This window comes from Aquila chrysaetos, chromosome 23 (genome assembly GCF_900496995.4).
Source record: "Aquila chrysaetos chrysaetos chromosome 23, bAquChr1.4, whole genome shotgun sequence".
Classification (NCBI taxonomy): domain Eukaryota; kingdom Metazoa; phylum Chordata; class Aves; order Accipitriformes; family Accipitridae; genus Aquila; species Aquila chrysaetos.
In genome coordinates this window covers 12,718,420-12,742,764 of record NC_044026.1, presented here as the reverse complement: position 1 = coordinate 12,742,764, position 24,345 = coordinate 12,718,420, and the positions used below count along the sequence as shown (strand labels likewise).

General features: G+C 40.1%; 2 protein-coding genes and 1 long non-coding RNA gene across 10 annotated transcripts in view; 2 read left to right on the top strand and 1 right to left on the bottom strand.

Annotated features, from left to right (window-relative positions):
- LOC115334674 (arylsulfatase D-like) overlaps nt 1-22,388 on the top strand; it is a 41,414-nt gene extending 19,026 nt beyond the window's left edge. The window contains exon 13 of the mRNA XM_029999164.2: nt 22,338-22,388. Coding sequence (XP_029855024.1) covers nt 22,338-22,360 — 23 coding nt within the window. The 3' untranslated portion in view covers nt 22,361-22,388. The remainder of the gene's footprint in view (nt 1-22,337) is intronic.
- LOC115334675 lies at nt 937-6,561 on the bottom strand. Of its 3 annotated transcripts, none has more exons than XR_003921212.2 (5): nt 6,440-6,561; nt 4,910-5,169; nt 3,203-3,301; nt 1,571-2,094; nt 937-1,342 (listed from the first exon to the last, which is right to left on the bottom strand). It is a non-coding gene; the product is annotated as an uncharacterized LOC115334675 (long non-coding RNA). The 3 variants fall into 3 exon arrangements; XR_003921214.2 differs by having other exon boundaries at nt 938-1,342; nt 4,910-5,023; nt 6,483-6,561; XR_003921213.2 differs by having other exon boundaries at nt 943-1,342; nt 2,033-2,094.
- Nucleotides 6,224-22,360, top strand: LOC115334672 (arylsulfatase D-like). 6 transcript variants are annotated; one of them, XM_029999155.2, is made up of 12 exons: nt 6,224-6,375; nt 6,814-6,862; nt 10,097-10,162; nt 12,839-12,988; nt 14,231-14,352; nt 15,286-15,408; nt 16,899-17,322; nt 18,230-18,366; nt 18,578-18,712; nt 20,579-20,741; nt 21,416-21,537; nt 21,993-22,360. In XM_029999155.2, exons 3-12 carry the CDS (start codon nt 10,116-10,118, stop codon nt 22,358-22,360), a joined length of 1,791 nt encoding a protein of 596 aa, XP_029855015.1. In that variant the 5' UTR covers nt 6,224-6,375; nt 6,814-6,862; nt 10,097-10,115. The 6 variants fall into 6 exon arrangements, with proteins under 6 accessions (XP_029855015.1, XP_029855014.1, XP_029855019.1 ...); XM_029999156.2 differs by lacking the exon at nt 6,224-6,375 and adding an exon at nt 6,603-6,731; XM_029999154.2 differs by lacking the exon at nt 6,814-6,862.
- Nucleotides 22,389-24,345: the final 1,957 nt, after the last annotated feature.

Below are 24,345 nucleotides of genomic sequence, written 5' to 3'. Positions count from 1 at the left end.
ACCATTTTTGTCAGCTGTGTATCAAACTTTGTTCATCCCATAAAAGAGCCATCAGTTCGACAACTATACTATTTTCTGAAGTTCCTTCTTTCCAGAAAACTATCCTGTCAAACTGAAATCCTCAGAAAGCTCTGAAAAACAGATAACTGTATAGATCTCTATCAGAAGCTCGCCAGTGCCTGGTACTGCAACGGTTTCAAGCTGTACCTTCCTGAAGGAGTGAAGCAGATACTTCCCTCCACTCCCACGCTGAGAGCTCCCATCGACATCCCCTGAAGATGCCGGTGAAGGCCAGCTGGCCAGTGTTTTCTGCAACCAGACCTTTTATGCATTCTTTAAAATACCTGATTTACTAGTATCTCACTGCTGTTGAATGAAAGACTCATCTCGTCTAGTATTCTTGTATAAACACACATGCATAAGTTGTTTTGAAAAGATACTTTCAGGTTAGATTGACAGAATTAAATTTATGTAAGTGTATCAAATTACACCAATTGTAGATTTAGCCCTTCAGGAAGAGAAATACCACTGGAAGAATCTTCAGGAGTTATAGGACACTAAATCATACAAAAGCAGGATTTTGAAACATCTTAACTGTCAAATACTAATCAGTTTGTTCGCATTTCTTTTTTTCCACCTGATTGATACACTACTATTTCAGCGCAAATCATTTGCTAAGACTGATTTTTACGATTAGTCACAATACACTTTTCTTCTAGTCGCATTTATACTGGTCATAGCCTAAGATGATGTAGATAGTGTTCAAGACTGGATTTCAAGAGCATCTTACAAAACCCTCAAAATCTAAATTTGGATTCTGAAAATGTTTTCACACATAGTAGCAAGCAACATTTGAGCATGCAAATTAAGCTGTTGAAAATCTAATGATCCTTCTTCATTTAAAAATAGTCATAAAATATTTGTGTGTTATATTGAAAAGGAGATCTTTGAAGCCTAAAGAAGAAACGAACCATTATTTTTTCTTTTTTTTTTTTAAGTTTTATTGAATCTTCTTTTTTGCTTTAAGATAATAAGAATATTTTTAAGCTAGTTTTGAACTCTCCTGAACACACATTAGTCAAGTGCTTCAGCTTGACTTCAGCATGTAATCACCAACAAGATCACATAGTTTTCAGTATTTCAAGCTAAGTGTTCTTCTGTGGAGACCATGATGCAATATTCTGAGAATCTGGCTGGCCCCATGGATTAACATTTTTATCCCTGAATATACAAGCTGGCATCTGTGATGTCTGTGCTTGAACATTATCTCAAGCACGACTGACAATTTCTGTCAAATAGCATCTCAGGGGCAAAGCAAAATATCAGCAATCAATGGCAGTACCTGGAAATGTCAAAAGCAGGATTATAAGAAAAAAACCTCACACAGCATCTGCCTGTACCACAACACTGGAATGGATGCCATGTTGCCTCATTTTTCCCATTAAGTGTCACATCATAACATAGTATTTTATAACTGACTAAGCATTTTTATCCTTGCTAAAAATAATAATTAAAAAAATTTAGCCCTAAGCAAATTACTAGTAATATGATATAAAGAGCAAACACTTACTGTTATGCTTTTCAGGATTTGACTTCAGTTAGCACTGTTTTCTCATTGGTGCTTCAGGTTTTTTCTCTTGTACACTTCAGTGACTTTCACAAGAATGTCTGGGGGTTTTTTTCCTTACAACGGATTTTACTAGCCTCAGCAGAAGACTGCGATACTTCCAAAACTCAAACACATGAGCTAACTACAGAGTTGAATTTCTGCCATTAGGCAGTCCATTTATTTCTTATTAATCATTGCTAAAATTAAGAAACTATTTATAAACTGGTTACTTATGTTCATTCACTCCAGGAACTCTCATAATCTTTTTCTAGACAATAGGTGTAAGACGAGAATGGTATTTTATCCTTTGCTTACTACATATTTTCTCTTCTACTTAAAGCTGGCAGAATTTAAAAAAGGCCAGAGATATTCTGTTTTGCCTTAGAAATGTGGGCTCTTCAAGTTCAAGATTTTGGTTTATACCTCTTTCTTGTGTGCGATCCATGTTATAGGGTGATGCAGAGATCCTCCAATTTCTGTAGAACCTTACCAAGGAAAAGAACAGCAATATTAAGAGCCAGCAGGTTCTAAGCGAGGAAGCTGGATTTTAAATATTGTTTCTTAACATTTAAAAACATACATATTTTCAGGAAACCACCATCAAGGTGCTTTACTGTGAAATCCACAATGACCAATGTCATCATCCTTTAAATGATGGGTTTGGGGTCTTTTATGGAATGTCTTTTAGGTTACTAAATAGCTTTCAGATAACTTAGCCTCCAGGACTGATGAGAGCCTTCAGTGTATAATCAGATGATTGGCCTCATTACATTCACTTCTGCCTTCAGATGACTTACTGGCTTAATTTCAGCCAGCTGGAACACTGTCATCTGCCTTGCTGGGTTTGATCTCTTGTTCTTTGCCACCTACTTCTCGTTATTGATTTCTAAAACACAGGAACAGGGTTACGATGAGAGCCCATGAAATTACAGCGCAACCAGTCATGATGGCAAGGATTTCGTTCCTCAACTTGAGGGAGGCAGCATCACCTACCGAAAGCTAAAGTATATTTCCCTGCAAATATCCTTTTGTTTCTGGGGCATCTTGCTTCTCTGTTTGAATATCTGAGAGATAAGTGATCACGAAGTTAGTTGTTTTAAGCCAAGATTTCAAAAGTAAGACTGAGTCTATATTAATGACAATATTATGTCTTAATTCCAGAAGCTAAGGTAGCCCTGAATTTTCCATGAACATTAGCTCTTTTCAAGCACTGAAAATTTTTTAAAACTTTCACGTTTTGGAACAAAATTGTCCAGACTACACTTAAATAAATATTTATTTTTGCTCAGGAGACCAAAACTTTTTAAGGATTGCAGCCAAAGACAGGAGCAGGCTGGTCTTCCAGAGCAGCACATCCTATCGCAAGTATTTCATGCTCACTTCAGTCATGGGCCCAACAAATTTGTCACATCTGATTGTACTTTACTTGAGCTAGTGACGCATGTAAGAACTACAGGAAGGCTTTTTCTATTCTCTGCCCAGCAGGAAGGGCTCATCATAACTTCCAGTCTTCCCACTTCTGCCAATACTGCTTAGGGCAGGTGCTAAAATCTTGCTAATTTCTGTAAGGGATCAAAAGCCAGGGAATCTTACCTGCTGTGCAAATCACACGTGTCTCTGAAGTTTTAAACTTTCCTCCTTTGTCTTCCAGTCACATGTCAAGAAATGCTATCACAGTATCTGTAATCGTAGCTGAAAAACCAACACAGATCTGCTGAAGAGCAGAGACTGATTTGTTATTCTAATGATTGTATGATTAATAATTTAAACTCTCTCCTTGAAGAAGACTATAAGTCAAATGAAATAATAGGCATGTAAACTAAGTTGTTCTTTCATTTGATATTATTTTTTTGTTTGGAAACAGTGCAGCCATTCTTTCCCTTTTATATGTCCACAACCCTCTGTTTACCACTGAAAAATTTCTCGAGGAGCAGCAGAGGTTTATATGGAGACAGTGCAGACACGATGGACTGAACAGTGATTAAACTAACATGTCAAATAGGCGTGTCTTCAACTACCTACTACTTAGGTCAAAATAAATAGGAAAAATGCAGTCATTTATAAAAGAACAAGGAAGAGAAAAAGCAAAGTATTTAATGAATCATCTGCAACTTCATTCTGTGTGCTCTTGTCTGTCTGTTCCTCCTGCTCCATTACTCCCTTTCCAAGACCAAATAGATTCTTATAGCTTTCATTCTTTCAGTTTCCATGCTCTAGTGTTTACCAGATTTTGACTATAATTAGTAAATTTTGTTTAAAGTACCTAATATCTTAAATAAGTGTCTTTAAGTGCAATGACTGTTGAGTTGTTACGATACACAAGCGTACCAAGATGAGTATGCTCAGCAGGCTCTGATTTTAAACAGTGCTAAATGGGACTCTTCAAATATTGATACGACTGATAAACAAATGTCATTTTAACCTTATTACTACCTGTGAGTCTTCAATATTCACAAGAGCACTGACTGTTGATGAACATTTTCAACTATAATTTTTTTTTTTAATGAATTTTAATGTTTAACACCTAGGGGCACAGCCCGTTCTCTGTCCCTGCACTGTGTGACAGGGTCTTGGTCTGGAACTGGCTGTCTATATACAGCAGCAAAGACACTGCTAACAAGGAGCTCCCTTCACAAAGTGCTCTTTCTTGGCACTTGCAGGCTTTTTCTGTGATTGAAAATACAGCTCCTGCAAACGCTGATGTTTAGGCTCTGTGCAGCTGGCCCATCCATTACATTTGGATGTCTGGGGGCCTGAATTTAAAGCTGGTCCCTTTGGTTATTCCTGTACGTTGGGGATCCACATGTCATTTAGACTGGTTATGTCACGCAGCTTGCCAAATAGATTGGCTTGAAGGACTAACAATAAAACAGTCTTATTGTAAACTCCAAGCTAAATGTATTAAAGTCACAAAAATGCCAAAATAACCTATAAAGATGTGACAAATAACAGTGGAGAAAAAAGCCAAATAGAAAAATGTATCTAAGGTTAATAACTGCACTTTTCAGTTCTGTGGGGAAAAAAAAAAGAACAGATACGTATAATGTAAGCGAACTAAAACTGGTTAAATCAATAAAAGTACATACTAAAATATTAACACAAAATTAACATGTCAAAATAGGAAGTATTTTTAAAAATTCATATTCAATCTAGATGAAAGAATTTGAGAAATCAAGAAAAAATATTCATAATCAGGAAATATTGAAGTTGCTTTATTTCACTGTATTTCAGACTTTCTCTGGAGGCCAAACTGAAGATGCTGTTGACAAGGAAGGTTTTAAAAACATCACATTACCTTACCCTGCTTCTGAGTCTGGCAGGCGGTCAGGGAGACAAGATGGAAGAGCCTTTCTGGCTGGATAGAGTGAGATTTCCCCAGGTGTGAGAGTCAGGAATGGTGTGATCAGATCTGCACTAGAGTAAAAGGGCCAAAACTAAATCCTTACTTTCTTCACCGTGTCTTTGCAGAGTGGATCCTTTCCTTCAGTCTTGGTTTGTAACCCAGGAACTTTCTGCTGCTTCCTGAGTCGTACCACTTCCACCTAGTTCTTTCCAAGTCCCTCAAAAAAAAAACTAAAAAAAACAAAAACAAAACTCTTTCTCTTTAGTATTTCTGAAGCTTTACTTTAATATCTGCTCCTTGATGCATGCAAGCATCCTTCTCTCCTCAGGAGTATCCTTGTCCTAATTTGAGCTGAAGGCTCCTTCCCTGCACTCTCATTTCTTTGCCCCACTCCATGAGCTTCTCCCAGCTTCAATTATTTCTACCAATTACTTCTTTGGGCAGAAGTTCTTGGTTCTTGAGGGAAAAGGTGCAATTGCTACTGCTATATCCAGATAAACATTTAAGAAGTCCCTAATGTTGTCCTTGAAACTCGTGCACTGCACCCACTGATGATGCTATGAATCTCACTGTATCCAAATATTGTATTTATCAAGGTCTAATTAATAAGTTCTGATTGTTTTCTCCACCTTGCCATGGTATTTTGTATTAATATTTATTCTGGCCTCTGAGCAATAATACATCTATACCAAGAACCCCTATCCTTTTTTCTGTCTTTCTCTGACTAAAGCCCTTATTCAGTGGATTACAGCATGTCACATTTATACCCTCTTTTTAAACCACCATAAGCACACGTAGCCAGTAAAAAGAGGGGTCTGGTGCCCCCATGGGCCTGCGAAGTTGCATGGCAAGCCAGACTGTGCAACCACGTAAGTATTAGCACTGGCACAGCAGAGAACTCACAGACAGAGGAGCTATAACGACATAGTGGGGAATTAGCCAGGCTGCCAGAGTTGGTCCGCATACACCAACATGACACTATGATGATTGATTTTCTTTATTCTCAAGGGGGCTAGCTGGCTCACCCTCTGCATTAGCCACGGCTACCCTGCTTCCACGGGTTGGGTGGTTCGTCAGTCTCACCGCCCGTGATCTGTGATCTTCCACTCGGTGAACCCTAAAGCTCTTTCTACGGGCCTGGACTGTTACGGGAGCTGTATTTCCAGCTCCTGCTTTACAACAGTTCCTCCTTATTCAGCACTTGCTACCAGGAGCAGGCGGGGAAGCCCTGCCCTCCCCTGCGGCAGGCGGGATGAAATGCCTTTGACCGGATTTTTTAAAGGGGACCCACACCCACTAATTACTCTGATATGAATATGCAAGTCATGCTTTTGAAAACCCTTCTTTAGAAGCAAAGATCGGAAAGCCTGGGACAAAGAGAAAAGCGAGAGCACAGCTCCTCCAGTGAGTGAGCGAGCATGGAGTAAGTAAAAGATCAGCATTTTTCTTTAAAAAATAAAATACTAATAAGTAAAAAAAAGAGTCACCTCTGTTTTTCCCTCGGGGAGGACTTTTTCCTCCCCTCCTTACCCAAAGCTGACAGCTCTTTCCAGCGGAGGCTGAGTTTGCCTTTGCTGGCCAAGCCCCGGCGGCATCTAGCCCCTTTCCCGGGCGGCGTTACTGGGAAGCTGGGCTGAAACTGGGAACTTTGCCCCGCAGAGCTGTGCTGGGGCAGCGTCCTGCCTCTGCTCTTGCTCGCATCTTCCTCTGCTAACCTCCGCCTGAGAGGGCAGCCTGGACCCTGCCTTCCAGCCGGATCATAAGTAGCAAAAACAACCTGTGAGAGGGGTTAGAGTGTGCGTACGGCGGGAGGACGGGGCGTTACAATAATTAGCAATCTCTGTTTTCCTTCCCTCTTTAGTGTTTCAAACCAAACTCCAGTTTTCGGAGGGTTAGGTGGTGAATGGCAGGTATTCTGCTTTTTTAATTATTATTATTATTGCTAGAGTTCCTGCGGCTTTACAGTGACGTACAGACTGCATAATTTGCCTCCAGATTGCTTCCATGTGATCTTTGCTGTTTCTCTACCAGCTGTGCCTGCCACTCTTTTTATCTCATTTTTCTGCCCTGTTTCTGCCTCCAATTTTCCACCCTTGTGCATTGCTCTTGTCCTGGCTGTAAGAAAAGCTGCATATTCCTAGCTGAATAGTTTTAAGCCAGAAGGCACAGCTAGATCATTTAGACCAGGGAGTGCTAATCATGACGTGAAAATGCAGGAGCTAATTTAAAGCCCAGGGCCAGACCACCCCCTTCTGCTGTTGCTCTGCAGGCAGGGTGCTGCTGTGCAGCAGCTAAGGCCAGAACAGGGTAGCCATAATAAACTAAAAAACTTGGGTTGCTTGCCACCAGAGTTTTGGTTACTGACAATTCACAACACTAAGAGGTAATACAATGCTATGATCATAGTAACAGACAACAACTATTGACATTATCTGGCTCGGTAAGAAGTATATTCCCCCAGCGAGCACCATTGCTGTTGATACCCCGAGAGTGCAGAAAGGAGAGGTAAAAAGACCACCGAGCATCTGATTTTTGGCTTCTACCTTCCTTGCAAGGACATCCCTTGTTTTATGGTTGATGAACAGCACCTGTTTCTGGCTCACCAGCTGCAAGCACTGAGCAAGTGACTATGTTCACACCAGCTGGGAGCTTTTTCTTCCTTGTTTCTCTCCTTCCTCGCTTGCTGCCTCTCCCTTCCTGATCATCTGGATGCCTGGAAGCTATGGGAGAGAGGGAGGAAAGGGACAAGGTGGACTGGTATGTCGCATATAGTATATTGCATGTGTTTCTTCCAGAGCCATAATGCAAGCTGAAATTAGTATTTTTAATTACATTCCAATATACTGTTGAATGTGGTTAACCTGTTGTGTGGTATATTTTTGTAGAAGGTAGAAAGCATTTATTTTCAGCTAACACCTAAGCAGCAACATACCTCCACACATTACTTGAAAATTTTTGTCCTAATGCTTATAATTCACTTTTATTATATTTAAGTAAGTGGTGAAGTGTTTGGGGTTTTGTTTTGGTTTTGCATTGGTGTGGAAATAATTTTTTTCAGTACCTGAAGTTAGACAAAGAAAACAAGAAAGCAAATTCTTTTGCTGTGTCCGATTACTGACTTTTAGCTTAACTAACAAGAGCTTATTTCAAACTTTTCTGTTGGAGCTATACCTCTCAACATTTTTAAGAGTGAGAAGTTCCTTTCAATTCTGGTGGATTCCCAGAGCAAGTGGTGGTGTTGTCAGTCTTCTGGGGATGAGGGTGAAACATGAGATGTGCCTGGCTTCAATTAACATTTTGGCCATGGGTATATATTTTTTGAAGTGAAGGTTTTTCTTTTTTCTTCTCTGTAAGGCTTCAAGAAGGATAAACTCTAATCTGCAAATATATTCAACAAGTGAAATATTTGGAGGATGGGGGAACTGCCTGGAGCCAAGCCTCAGTGAGGAAGAAGGGTCTAATTTTCTAGCAGTTTCAGGCTTGTAGCTTGCTTTCTGTAAAGCAGAGCTGAAAAAAAAATGGAGTCTGCACAAGGCAACTGGCTAAAAAAAACCCTATATAAGGCTACTTGGGGTTGTTATGAATCCATTTGAGTTAGGTCCACCTAATTCAGCCGCTTAACCAAGCCAAAGCTTCTTTTGCTGAATCTCTGCAAGTGACTGTTGAGACAGCTGCAGGCTTTGTGGCATTCCTGGCAGGTTGGATAAATTGTATTATAAGTCAATTAAGCCTTCGTTAATGGCTGATAAATTTGGAGAAAGAAGTGGTAGGCCAGTCATGTAGTATCAGCTGCAGAAGACAGTAAGTTTTGGATAAGGTCTACAGACAATTAAAATGGTTTAACTAAGGGGAATGTGTCCACACAAAGTTGGGCTGGCCAGTTCCTGCTGTTCGTGGCTCTGCAGGATTTGGCCTCACTTTGCAGAAATGTTTAGACTGAATTATTATAGAGTCCTATGACTTTTTATGTGGAGGTACTAGGTTGAATAACTGATGCTGTGTACTTCCGGTTGTAAATGAAGTAATAATGTTTTTAATTAATAATGACATTTGAGAACTCTTCAGTTGAAATTAAGTAGTAACAGCAGCGATAAATTGCAAGACTGTACATACTATCAGCTTGAAAATAACCAGCTCTATTAGACTTTGGGAAATCCACAGTTGTCGCCAGTGATTCTTTGTCTGGGGAGACTTCTGCTGAGAATAACTTAGTATCATCATGTATATTCAGTCCCCTTTGTCTGTGCAAAGACTAATCAATCTATAGAATTAGTATTTTAAGATTACTTTAGGATTATATGAACCAGAATTTATATAGTGGGAAGGCTTATTAGTGTGAGAACTAAAGGCAATCTTGAAATAAAAAAGGAATGGTTTGATGAGAAGCAGATTCTTCAAGTCAAGGGCCATGCTCTTCAGGTTATTTGTACTCTTTAGGTAAGAGTCTTAAAATTAGCTTTAATTGAGCTCCTTTAGGTAGCTTAAAAAAAGATGTCTTGTGAAGTGGCTGCTGAGGAAAACACTATGGAGTTTATATCAGATTGTTGCTCTGATCGTGTTTACTGTGAACTGTTAAATTTCAGCTGACTGCCCATTATGGGGAGTCCCATAACTTGTGTTTCTTTACAATACGTTTCTTTCTTCCGCTTAAGGTACACAATCATTATTATATTGCACTCTACTTGGAAACATGATTGAATAATAAATCGCCTTGCTTGCAGAAAATGCATTCTCTGTTTGTCTGATGCCACCTTCCAAATACTGGCTCTGTCTCAGCAAAATTGATGAGCTTTCTAAGACCTGTGTTTGCTCCCCATGAGTTTATGCACTAATTAATCTTTTACCGTCTTGTTTGTGATTGAGCTCTTATTCTCTCAAAATAAAACATCTTTTCCCACTCTTGAATCATTTATATGTGGCTTTCTGCCCCCTCTCCAGTTCTTGAACTTCACATTGAAAATAGTCTGCTTTTGATCACTACACAGTTTGATACCATCAGTATTTGTGTCTTTGAGGTAAAATCATCTTGCTTGTCCCTCTTGTAAAGAGATATAAGGATTGATGGAGTTCTTTTTTTTTCCTCCAACATCACACTGGTGACAATGCTCAAGTTGTTGCATGCTATAAGCTTAACTTATTTTCAGGATCGCTGCCTACCAGGAGATGATTGCACCGCTACCTTGCACAGCCATTGCTGCCATTCTATTCAGGTGAACAGATTTCTGGCTCCTCTCTGCATGCATTTGTTTGTACTTGACAGAATTAAAATTGTGTTGTTTGAATTGACCCACCTTTATTTTCCCAAGCAACCCTGGGCTCAAATGAATCACTTTTCCTAAGGCTTCATTTGCTTTAAGTATTTGTTGTTCCCTTCCTTACCCCCATGTAGGAAATTCAACTCCATTAAAAATCATGTCATCATTGTTCTCTCCTCTCCTCCCCGCCCCTTTTTTTTTTTTTAATTGTACCTTGACTGTGAGCCCCACACTGTTCTAAAGTTGTGTCTCTCCCTTTGTAGAAGCCCTTAGAGAAGTGGTCCAAGGTGCCAGACTCTTACACAGATATAACTTCCCTGTGAAATCTTGTAGGAGGAGCAGATTTCTTGAACAGAAGGGTATTATAATCTCGTAATGCTGTCATTCTCTAGGTACACACTAAGCACAACAGTATCACCTTAGAAAATAATTCTAAGGGAAGTACAGGCACCAAATTTTATAGTTTAGTAGGTTTTTTCAACATCTGATTGCCTATGCCAGGGGTTTCTAACCTGTCCTCTGAAGATCATTGTCAATAAAGCTATAGGAGCTCAACTATGGTGTAAATCCATATTAAGCCTTGTAAATAGAAGTTACATAAATAGTTGCCTGTATTTTCCTAATGTTTTGCACTTACCTGATTCATTAAGCAAATGATGTAAAATCACTTGGTCCTAAATATCATTTGGCAGCTAGTATTACTATCTTAACTATGTACTTATTTAATGTCTTCATGTTTTTAAACAATGAGGTCTGTCTCTCAAGTGGAAGTCTCTGGCTATGCCTTTAACATTATCATTTCCAGAAATAGCTTTTTATGTAATTCTGAAGAGGCACATGCACATATATATATATGTATGTACCTATATGCATGTTTTATGTTCTACTTTCTTGCAACCCTATTGCTTTCAAGATTTATCGGTGTTTAGTAACTAAACTTCTTGCACTCTTCCTCCATGTGTAGCTGAAAGATGATCACTTTGAGCTCTAAGCATGGTTATTTTATAATGTTCAGCAATGCTACATAACAACTTAGGGTAGGAACTTGCAACTATAAGCAGTAGGTTACCTGAGATGTAATTTGTCCTTGACCCTATCTTAATCCACAAGCAGGATTATGACAGGGATCAGCAAATATCCAGCACTTAACACCATGAGAAAACAAAGTGCTAGGATAGGGCTGCAGACATCAGTGAAAGCAGATTTCATCATTTGCTTTTTTTTTTTTTTTTTTTTTTTTTTTTTTTTTTTTCTTTCCCCCCTAACATGACAGAAAGCAGTGGGGAGCACTACTCCTGTCCGCAGCTTCAAAAGAAGAATGCCCGAGTGACTGAAGTGGGCTGTTGGGGGCTGCTTATTTCCAGGGTCCTTTAGAGACCTTCTCCCTGCAGCTCTAACTGAATGTATTAGCACTCTGAAAGGATTCCTTATATCAGTATAATGCCCTGTAACTCTTAGGGGATACAGCATTGGCAAATAGAAAATTCTCCTTTCCTTAAAATGAGTAGTCCAAGTATAGAGATGGAAATTACTCACAGTGCTTCTAAAGCAAGGTTTCACCACAACTCTGTAAATCACTGTTGTAACTTAGTAGTTGGATGTATAAAAAACCCCAGCTGGAACTTTGCTCTTGGGTGATTAAATTCCCATAGCCACTGGTTACTTATTTACAAGCGGGAGTTCACAGTCACGTTTACAGAAAGTCCTGTGTGTTGTGTTTGCCTGTTAAAGGTGATGGTTACTTGTTCATTCAAAAACATGTTTTTGTATACAAGATCTTCACACCAAAACTTCAAATCCTGGAATGATTTTCAGGAGCTTTCTCAGTCTGTGCTAGAGAGCTGCCCCATGTCCTGCAAAATTAGTGTGTATTGCAATGACAACTTTGTCCAAGTGAAAAATCAATCCAGGATTAGGTTTTAAGAATATTGATCAGCAATACTTACTTGGAGGAACACACAGTTTCAAATGTTCTAGGCATATTTTTATAAAAAATATGGTATGCATGTGTAAAAAATATAAATTCTGGTTTTTGCAGATATTTAATATAGTTGATGCTGGTATGGGGCCTGGTTGACATCTTAGAATGGTGGTAGAGGAGATGGCTTCAAGTTCAAGTGTTCTTGAGCTGAAGGGGAGAGTTTGTTTTAGGTTTTTCCACTTCCCTTCCAAATATAATTAAAACTGCTTTATTCACTTGAGACGGGATACTCAGAAAATGCCAGAGTGACTTTGGAACATAACCTGAATTTTCATAGAATTTATGAAACTTAGAAATGCTAATTATTCTCATGTCTTTGAAGTTTTTGATGCATTCTGAAATCTATGTTACTATTACGAGATGAAAATTCCTGGGCCAAATGAATAGATGACAGCCTTCGCTTATGTCCTTGCTTCCTGGGCTGTAGAAAGGCTACTGCAGCCTCTCTGACTAGAGTGATCTAGGTGGTAGAGGTGGAAGAAATGGGACCGGTAAAACTCTGTCCTCCTCCTTCCCACTGAAAGTGGGGCTGGGAAACGAAGTTTCCCACTATTTTGTGTTTTATGCTTCGGATCTGCTGCCAGAGCACTCCCATCACTCTCCAACCCTTACAAGTCACGTATTTAAACAGTTATTTTGTTGTGTTTCAGGAGGTACCTCCTAATGGCACTGACTTCATCTTTATTCTGGAACATGTTTGGCTTGGGTGCAGCTATGGACTCTAAACCCAATATACTTCTGTTTCTGGCTGATGATCTTGGCATTGGAGATATAGGTTGTTATGGGAACAATACCATAAGGTAAAGATCTCTCAGTACAATATATTTAACACTACAGAACACCTATCCTGGGTAATTAAGCCTAATTATAAAATAAGAAATGTTCTTAATCTCTTAATCCAAGTGCTCGTAATTGTGTATTTAAGTACTTGTACATACGCACATAGGATTGGGGCCTAAGTAAATGGTGTGCAGTGAAAGAAAAAAAACCTCATTTTAAGTTCTTTCTGGGAATTCCTCCCATCCCCTCCTCCATGTGCTAACTCTCCAGCTGTTTGTTTTAGTATTACTGTTACTGTTTTCTCTCCTTCTCATGCATGAACTTCTTCATTCCTTTTCATGCATAGTTAAGCCTTACTCTATTCACCCAGTGCTTTTCAAGAATCTCTCATCCGCTTGCTTGCCATCTCCAAAACACTCTGATCCAGACTCACGTGGACTGACCCACATAATTTCTTACATGATTATGTGCCTTCAAAACTAGTGATTACATCCTTTCAAAACTAAAAAGGCAAAGCAGAACTGAATGGGCATTGGGAGCGCATCTTGCAAGCCTCAACTCCTGTCCTCCAAGTGGAGCACAGGCATTTGTTGGCATGTTCTGGGTGCATCTCCCTCAAGTGATGTTGGTGGGGTTGTACAGAGAAATGGGAACGTGCTTGTGGAACTCCGTTGTCGTCCTCTGCTGTTGGTGAAGACAGGAGGAGGCCTCTTTCACTCTTTGTTGTGGTGTAGCCCATTATTCTGGGAGAGCTAGGCTCCCATACAAATCTAACTATGTAAAGATACCACTATAATATGAAATAAATAGCAGGTGTTTAAAAACATGGAACAGAGACTCTTGGTTCCAAGAGCTTCAAATACCCTGTGAGATTCTCTGGCTCCACGAATTTTGAAATTCAGGGTCTAAATATGCTAGCAAAAGTGATCTGCTGGAAGTATTGGAATAGAAAAATATCAGCCTTAGATAATTCTTTCCATTTCCATTTTATTTTCAAACTAAACGGTACCAAAAAGTGCCTAGGTTTCTTTTCAGTGTTGCTATGTGCACTCTATGGCTGTGTCCTGAGAATGGATTCTCCCGTGGCTACAGCCCACTTGACCTGCTGTATCAAACTTGTTTACTACATCAGTCCTGGAGTCTGTAAAGAGGAGATTTTGGGTTCTTTGAGGAAGTGTTCAAAAGCTCTAGTTCTTCTTGGCAATTTATTAAAATAAGTTTCAGATTACCTTGCTTCTATTAAACTTGAAAATGTTTTTTAGGACCCCAAACATTGACCACCTGGCAAGAGAAGGAGTGAAACTTACTCAGCACATTGCCGCAGCATCGCTTTGCACTCCAAGCAGAGCAGCTTTCCTCACTGGCAGATACCCCATTAGATCAGGTTGGGCCTGTTTTAAATTACAAATTTCTGTGCATGGTGCTGAGGTGCTACAAGAGCCAATAAATATCGGAACAGGAGAATTCAGCTATTTCCTCAACCTGAGATAGAAAATACACTGCTAGAGGCTCAAGCTTTCTATAAGTAACTTCTGAATGGGAACTACTGCCTCACCACCTGATAGAGCTTTAGCCTGACTCTATCGGATGTGGGAGATCTATATGATGAAAATAGGTAGCTATGGAGAAATGCCAACAGCAGTGATATCTGTCACTTCCATAGAGCAATGCATCCTGGGGCAAACTGATGGAATTCCTCTTGATGGTGATGGTTAGAGGTAAGAGGTGGAAACGGGGCTCTCGAGAGAAATGGGCGAGTTCATTGCCAGCATAGTGCAGAAAGTCACAAAACTCTGGTGAAAATGGAGTGTTGGATCCATTCCCCACCTGCCTAAGGTGCCCTTTGGAGGACTTTATAGATATCCATCTCTCACCAGGCACTATATAGGAAAATTAGATGCCTACTTTGAGAGCCAAGTGTAAAATCGGTGTGTAAGCTGGGTGAACTGTATCTCACCTAACGTAATAAAACATCCCTCTGACGTAGGGAAATGCAACTGTTATATCTCATTTTAGATGAAAAGCAGAGATACTACATTATCACAGTTACTCAGAAAGGCAGAAACTGTCACCCCTGATCTATTATCAGTTTGATGGTAAAGCTGGTGCCAAGCATTTGTTTTGAAATATAACTCTTGACTACCTGAAGTACTTGGACACACTCACGTGACTGCCCACAAGATACGCTTGGCTTTACATTTTGGGAGGAACTCGGGCTTCAGGTTGAGCTCCTGACGTGGAGGTTGGCAGGAGCAGCCCAGCCTCCGCTGGCAGAGAGCGAAAGGCCCGCAGGAATGACCGGAGCTGTTTCTGTCAGGGATGGCGTCCAGCAACGGGTACCGGGCACTGCAGTGGAACGCCGGGTCAGGAGGGCTCCCTGCTAACGAAACGACGTTTGCCAGGCTGCTGCAGCAACAAGGCTATACCACTGGACTGATAGGTAAGGGGAAATGTTTTAGCACGACCTTGAAGAATGAACTAGTTGTATGAAGAGAATTTAGGGATTGTGTTTGCCCAAAACGGTCTGTTAGTCATAGATACAAATCCTCTCCAAAAGACTGAAGGTGGGGGGGGAGCCCTCATATCTGCAAGATGACTAAAAATACTGTAGTCTAAAGAGTTTTATGACCATAGTAATGCCCCAAACCAGGAAGAATTAAAAACTGTCTTATGATTAAATGGGTGAGAATTTACTTTGCCTAAGATTTTTTTCAAAGGTTGGTCCACTGTGAGAGTTTTGTTAATGTAAAGATTGATCCAAACAAAACAATGTCTTTAAGTATTTCATCTGCCTTTTGGAGGCAAGAGGCAAAGAGACAAAAGAGGATAGGGGAAGAAAGAAACAAAGTTTGTACCCACAGAGGAGATGAAGAAGCACTAGAGTCTCACAGATGAGGTTGTGAGGTCCCAAAGAGGCGTGATAGTGTGGCTGTTTCCTCAGATGAAGCCAAAATGCAAAGGTGTCGGGGAAACACTGTCCCTTCCTCTCTGTGACTTTGATCAGACCTCAACAGTTTCAGATTCATCATTCTTTTGGCAAATATCTCTAAAATCAACTGGCAAAGTCTCTCTTTTCCCTTCCATTTGCTTTTATTACTGTCAAGTGACAGGCACTGCTGCAATGGATCCCTTCACGTAAATGGGTAGGTAGGGTAAGCGCTGTGTCCCCTAAAGCCAGGGGGTTGGGGCCAGCTGTGCCAAATGCATTGTCACCTCCAAGTGCTGGAAATAGATGTGGCTGCATTGAATCCTAGGCTAATAAAGGGTAGTCTTCCTGGTTGAGTCTGTAACTATTTGGCAATCACGTAACCCAGCAAACCCGAGGGTCCTTTGATCCAGCACGCTTTCTAAGCAGACAACAGCTTTTGTCTACTTGCTCTATTTTTGGGCAGGGATAGAGTGAAAGGTCGGTTTACAGCGTTTTCTCCTTTTCATATGGAGTAGGGACGTGCCTGAGAAATCATCTTCCTGAGTCTGGTGATCAAGATATCTGTTAACATTGGCCAAAAGTTTACTGGACCTTTCAGTAAATGTGTAACATTATGTTAAAATGAAGCTGCAAGTAAACAACTGAAAGTTAGGAAGGGAACGTATTAAAGCAGCCAGTGAGAGTACCTTAATTCCCTGATCCTCATTGAAAGGTAATGAAATCCCATCCTTATGTGGCCCTTAGCTGAGTGGATGAGCATCTTGCAAATTTCTCTGCTTATCCCATGATCATTTGGGGATCACCCATTACAGTATGACATTCACCTGATCAGGCACCGGTTTCACCCAGCATCCTTGTGCATGAGGAGAATGTGTTGATACTCTGTTGAAAAATAGAGTGACTTGTCTAATTCCCAAACAGATGCTCATGATGCTACCTTGGGCTCCTTTTGAGTTGTCCACCTTAACGTTCTAATTTCTTTCATGTTTTAAAAACTTCAGGAAAGTGGCATCAAGGCGTAAACTGTGAATCCTTCAATGATCACTGTCACCATCCTCTCAATCATGGGTTTGACTACTTTTACGGTATGCCTTTCACACTTCTGAACAACTGTCAAGAAAACAAACCTCCAGAGCTGGATGTAGCCCTTCAAGCTAAGCTTTGGCTTTACAGTCAGATAATTATCCTTGCTGTGCTCACTCTCATTGCTGGAAAACTGACTGGTTTGATTTCCATCCGCTGGAAGATAATTGCCTGTTTTACTTTTGTGGGTGGCCTTTTCTTCATTTCTTGGTACTCCAGTTACGGCTTTGTGCGGTATTGGAACTGTATCCTGATGAGGAACCACGATGTCGCTGAGCAGCCGATGACGTTGGAGAGAACTGCCTCCCTCATGCTGAAGGAGGCAGTGTCATTTATCAAAAGGTAAATGATTGTCTGTAGTTTTCTTTAAAGGGGCCAGGATGTTCTGGGCACTCAGAGTATTTTTTTTCCAGTAACTATAGCTGTGTCTTTAACTGCTTTGAAACTCATATCCAAGTTCTCTATTTAGAAACTCAATGCACTTAAATTTTAATCGTAACTGTCTTACATTGGAAGCAGTAAATGAAATCAGTTTTAACCAAATGATATATGACCATCTCACTACGCCCTGTAATCTGTAATTACTATATTTGCTCCAAGATTAACCAGCTAATTTTTACACTTCACTCTACAAGCCTCATTTGTGCTCTTTTTCATAAACCCTAGAAAACACCTACATAAAATGTGTGATGCACAAAATTATTTCATGTGAAAATCTCAAAACACTTTAAATCTATTTTTATGGACTGAGAAGGAAGCCAAGTAAGATCATTCATTTTCTAGATTCAAGTTCTGCCTGCTCAGCCTTCTGTAATACTGCTATGCATCAGATGTCTTTCTGTAAAACAGGGAAAGTAACTATTCTTTTCTTAAAGTTTGTGAAAACAAATACACTGAAAATTGTAAGTGGCCATCTTAGAAAAGCCACATGAATATTAAAGTAAATATGAGACTGTATCCAATTGCATTTAATTAAAAAGGCATAAGAGTTAGGTATCCGATTCGTTTAAGCACTGTGCAAATGCTATGCCTGTTTACACACTGGAATTTGAAAATAATCTGGCTGAAAAGGATCTTTCTTTCCTACATTATATGTAAAAAGAAAACCATCAACTGTGATCAATGAAGGTGTACTAGATGTGGGTACAGTAGACCCAATGTGTGTGTCTGTGCATGGATAAATATGAAACCTTTAAAAATATTTCAAGCACACAACAGAAATTATTTTTATTTTTTGTTTGTTTTTAAGAAACAGGCACGGACCATTCCTCCTCTTTGTTTCCTTTTTACATGTTCACACCCCGCTCTTTACAACAGCAAAATTTCTTGGGAAGAGCCATCATGGTTTATATGGAGACAATGTAGAAGAAATGGACTGGATGGTGGGTAAGTATCCTTCAGGAAGAATCTTTCAGACACATTCACCTGTGTATTTTAAAGCAGGAAAACTAATAAAGCCAAAATACCTACAGAAATCTAAGCTATTAAAAACTTCTTATAGGGCATTGCAAAAGATTATCATTGGAACACTATAAATGTGGCTTGATCTTTCAAACTGGTTAATAGGAAACTTGCTGTCTCTTTTCTTAAATTTAAGGCAAAATTCTGGATTCACTTGAAAAACAAGGGTTGAAAAATCACACGTTCACGTACTTTGCCTCTGATCATGGAGGACACTTGGAGGCTCAGGATGGATCTGCCCAGCTAGGTGGCTGGAATGGTATTTATAAAGGTAGGAAAACCACTATGACTCTACATGGACGTTAGAATCGGAAACATAATGAATTTGCCTGGCTGAAGCTATTGAGGCTGGAATGAGTTGCATTTGTAGCTTGAAATATAGGTGATATACAGAGGTGCTTTAATCTTAAAGTCATCTTTTCTTTCAGTAAAGTGCAAGCATTATTACAAATCTCCTTGACAAAGGCATTGTCTAGCTTGATACCTGTAAATTATTTGGTGTTTTCAAGTAAAAGGTGTTGGAAAAAGTGTGATAGTTCCCTATACTGAAATCTCTCTCTAAGGATTTTTTTCCCTTTCTCCACAATAGGACTGTTTCATGATTTGCTTGTTTCTTTTTCTCATTACGTTCCGAAATCGTTGCTGTCCTATTCAATACCGAATAGAGTAAGAGCATGTTGTGTCACGACTTGTGGCAGCAATTTATTCCCCATATGCTTTTATATTCCACCCAAAATCAGTGATTGGCATAAAATCCAAATGGCCTTGGTGGTCTAAGAGGATCTCACTCTTTACCTCCTGCTTGTCCCTTTCTGCTGTGAATCACTCCTCAACCTGCTGAGCAGTGCAGTGGCTTTTTTGAAGCCCAAAGGCTACGCGTTCATTGCATCTTCTCCCAGCTACCCCGAGAGTCCTGTGTCATCAGACCACCTCACCCTGTGACCTGTCATGAACATGTGACAACATGTGTCAGGGCTTAGGCTCTGTTATCACCAATGAACCATCCACCTCTTGCACGAAGTTTTGATGTTTTTATTTTCCTAAAACAGGTTTTGTCTATTTCAAAACCTTCTTGAGCTGCTCCACAGGGCACAACAGAGGTCAAAGACATGGAATTTTGGCTCCTGTGAGGCAGATGCTCTGCTGCTGAGCAATGAAAGTTGCTGGCCCCTGTGAAAGGGAAGGGCTTTCAGTTAGTCTGTTCATCTTCCATCTCACTCCCTGCTTTTGCTAGAAAAAGTGCTTCTCTTTGTGAATGATAAGACCCATTCTTAAGCCTGATGGAAAAAACATTGGCTTTGTTAGATACCATATTGAATATATGAATTATAAAAGGTTTCTGCCTTGGGACTTAGGTAAATATTGTCTTCACACACCCAGCATCAGGGTGCTTTATTAGGTTACCTTATGTTAGTAGCAAGTTGAGAAAAGATGTTTACCTGCCATTTGAAGTAAAGTGTATATGGTACAATTTCATAGGTTCAGATTTTTTGCTTCTGAGTTGAGACATGTTGTATTAAGCATTGGAAAAGTCAGGTCCAAATCTCAATTTCAAAAAAAGAAGAGATGCATAAGGCATATGGAAATATAAGTGTTAAGGACACATATTTTGAAAGGAATCCATGGCTCTAAAGAGAAGAATGGGTTTTTTAGCTGTTTATTAAAATAGAATACTGATTAGTTAGTCTTGTGTAGGTTTAAAGAGATCATCAAGTATTTCTTCAGTCTTGTGAGTTCTTCCAATTTCCAGTTCCTCCTCTTTTTTTTCTTTTTCTGCGAAGCTCTTCAAGAGCACACATGAATGCAGGCAACCCATGAAATGGAGGATAACAGAAGGTTGAAGCTGTTTTATTGTTGCTGAACATAGGTTTTCAAAGGTAGATTTATTATTCCTACCCTCACCTGTGGTCAAAGTTAAAATAGAGATTGCCTCTCCCTGTCTTTCTAGGTTTGGATGAGTTATATGTCACCTTTTGAGGCCTTCTAAAGTATGTGAAGTCCAATGCAAATGAAGAGTCAAATCTGTTGTATAAGCAGTGTATTACTGCACCTTTTTCTGTACATTCAAACACAACAAGCCAACGAAGAGGTTCGTGTTTGCCTCTGAACTGCCATATGTTGATTCATTTTGCTGCAGGTGGAAAAGGCATGGGAGGCTGGGAAGGAGGGATCCGCGTGCCAGGAGTATTTAGGTGGCCAGGAGTGTTACCTGCAGGCACAGTTATTGATGAACCCACAAGTCTTATGGATATTTATCCCACACTTGTTCATCTGGCTGGAGGAACGTTGCCACAGGACAGGTATGGAGGTGTTTTCAACAGGAGAGCTTGATAGGAGAGCTAACTACTAAAAATTTACTGTTTCTTATCATCCTTGGAGATCTGACAAATATTGTGTAGCCTCAAGCCTGGTCTGAGATTTTCAACTAGGGAGGAAACTCTCCCAGATATGCCTAGGATAGGTGTGCTTATGGCCAAAGCAGTTGTTCCTGCCAAAGACCAGGTGCTAGTTTCAAACCCAGGTTCAGCCTCATTCAGGAAAGAACTGGTGGCCAAGGTTATTTTGGTACTAACTGCCTTGACTTATGGACACTTACAAATACTTCCTAAAGTCATTAAAGCCATCCTTGCTCAACGGATTTCTTTCAGCTCCTTTGAAAGTTGTAAATGTAAACAATTATGAGATTGGTATTGATTTCCTGAATAAATTACTTTTTTCTGCTAGACCAAGCTCTAAATATTGTTTACATATTGCTAAATGGAATGAGTTGACCCAGCTATTGAAAAAAAAAAAAAAAAAATCGTCTAGGGATTTAAATATTGGCTTGGCAGTCTGCTAGCTGCTCTAAATCTATGACCAAATTATTCTGTGTGCTGTCTCAAGCACTGGTGCAGCCAATGCAAAGGCAGCGATAAGTATGCAGTTCACTGTCAGGTTTGCCTCCTCCTGAATACACTTCTCCCCGTTACATTAGGGTGATTGATGGACGAAACTTGGTGCCTTTACTGCAAGGAAGAGCTCAAAAGTCAGAGCACAAGTTCCTGTTTCACTATTGTGGGTCCTACTTGCATGCAGTACGGTGGCACCAAAAGGACAGTAAGTATAAATGTTCATTCTGTGGTTACTGCAAAACATGAGTTTTCTCCTCTTGATAGCCATCTTGCTAATTGAGAAATTTATTGCGTGATGGGTGTTTTATCGGTACTGATCTCAGATTCTTGAAATTGTTGTTCCTGACATACCAGTTACTATGGCTAGCTGGATGTGTCTTACAGCAAAAAATATTTGTAAGTAACAAACTTATGGGAAGTGGGGTGGAAATACAGGCTGTCTACTACTAGACTGGAAAATTAATGTGGTTTTCTTCATATTCCTAGTGTTTTCCATCTTCAAAGCCAGTACTCCACACAGAATCTGATTTGTGGTGATGGGGGTGCCAGGGTGTGTGAGAAGAGGTCTCCTTAGTAAATAGCTGTACTCCTATTGCTTGAAGACACTTTCCGTTTCCTCTATTGTCTTGTAGTTGTGCCACAAGATTTCTTTCCTGCCAGGTGGAGCCATCTGGAAGGCTCATTACGTGACCCCTGTCTTTCATCCGCCTGGTGCTGGAGCCTGTTATGGAAGAGGAATTTGCCCATGTTTTGGGGAAGGCGTGACCCATCATGACCCTCCGTTGCTCTTTGATCTCTCGCGAGACCCTTCTGAAGCCAAACCTCTGTCGCCTGACACCGAGCCCCTCTTTGACACTGTAATAAGGAAGATGGGAAGAGCCATAGAAGAGCATCGCAGGACACTGACTCCAGTCCCAGAGCAGCTCTCCGTGTACAACGTGGTGTGGAAGCCGTGGCTGCAGCCGTGCTGTGGGACGTTCCCATTCTGTTGGTGTGATAAGGAAGGTGACACCACACAAAGTCTGTGAGATGGATGTCTACTAACATGTCCTGTGGCACTGAGCCCTCTGCCGACAAAGCTTTTGGAAAATAACTGTCCCCTTTCTCTTTCTGGGAAGCAAGGTGGATGAAAATAAAGAAAAGGAATGTTGATCAGAGATTTTCCCCTTCATTCTTCACCACTAGCCAAAGGTCTAAGGAAATCCTGTCTGGTGTGGTAAAGGGCTTGAATGGAGACTGGTTTTGCAGATTTGCACGTAAGAGATGGCTGTAGAGGTATATGCTGAAACTCTGCCTAATTTACGCCTGCTCAAGGAAGACAATTAGAGAACTCTGCAGAGACTCCAGGGTATGGTGCTGAGCAGGCAGCAGTAAGAAATACTAGACTTGGGCAGAACTGTAGATGTCCTGAGCTGTGCCCCCGTAGTCCACAGATGATGGTCGTACTCTATCCAAACGTAGTAGTTTGTGTCATTATTGCTTCCTGTACTTCTCTGTTATCTCTGCAGTAATCATGTTGAGATGTTGAGCAACTCTTGAGACAGACTGAATCTGATTTAGTGAGGGATCGTCCTGAAGTTGTGAATAGCTTTTTGAACAGATCTGCAGCTTTAGCTGGGTAACAATAATATATGTCACAAACAGTACGAAGTACAGAATGTTGAAGTCCAGTATAACTCTGCAACAGTTACAAAAGAGAGAAAAGCATTTTGCTATTCAGAAAGAGGTCCTGGTGCATACTAATTTGGCAAACAGCAATTTTATTGAATATAAGATGCCAATAAACAATGTTTTGGATTAATATCTTGCACTGTTTCAGTGCCAGTTCCAAAAAACAATGTTCATTTGAGAGTCATATTGGAATTAATGTTCAAAAATATTTGGTAGCAGTACACATAGGTTTACAAACTACAACTTGTAAAAAGGGATTTTGCCAATACTAGTTTAAAAAAAAAAAACAACAAAAAACAAAAAAACACACCACCACCACCACCACCCCTGCCTCGAAAAACCCCAAACAAAACCCAAACAAACCAAAAATCCTGCAGCGGTGTGACCCCAGCCAGACTTTCTAAGGAGATGTGACTTCACACTGAAGTTTGCAGTGAAATTGCAGAGATTTTAGGGCTTTGAATTGTATTAATGACTGGGTTTTTTGCAGGGGTGGATGAAGTCAGAGTTTATTATAAGCATGCTGCTAGAACTCTAAAGAACTTGGGGGTTGAAGTGAGTAAATGGAAACAGATTATTTTACCTTGGTTTTTTGTCCCCACCCCCCAGCCCAAGGAGTACCCCTGCAAACGTTTTACTTGCTCAGCCAGTTGAGTTGATTAACGATTTTCTTCTTATCTCTTAGTCTTTTTTTGTAAGCGTGACTAGAAACAATTTTACAAATTTCTGTTTGTGTCATTTCAATGTTTATGGTCTTCACTACTGTAAGTTCACTCTGAAAACTTGTCAAAGGTAGAAGGGACTATACAAATACCAGTGTTTGCTTTTAGTACTCAGACATGTGCAAAAAACAGATTAAAGTGGCAGTATAAAGCACACTGACTCAAAAAGCAAGGTTTTGCTGGCAGAGAATTTGCCTTTATGCAGTGAGTAAACAGCAGCTTCCTGTTCTCAGGCACAGTGAAAAACCAGTTAGCATAAGAGGAGGAAATACTGCAGGGCTCAAAATGCAGAGATAAAAATCACCTCCTTTCTGCTTCATTGTTACAAAGCTCTTTCTCTTAAAAAAAAAAAAAAAAAAAAAAAGTTGGTTTAAAACTTAGTTCTGTTGAAGATAATAAGTAATCACAGCTGTTACCTCTGTATTGGGTCACTAACGCAGTGGTGAGAAACAGGATGCAAGGTCTGTGCTAGCAGAATGCCTCCTCTGCTTCCAGCCAGAGTTTTGTTATCAGGAAAAAATTTAAAGGTGTGGGGGTTTTGGGGGGGTTGGGATCGGTTGGTCTTTTTGTTTGGTTGGTTTTTTAAGGCATGCCAGCAGCAGCATGGGCACATCTTCAGT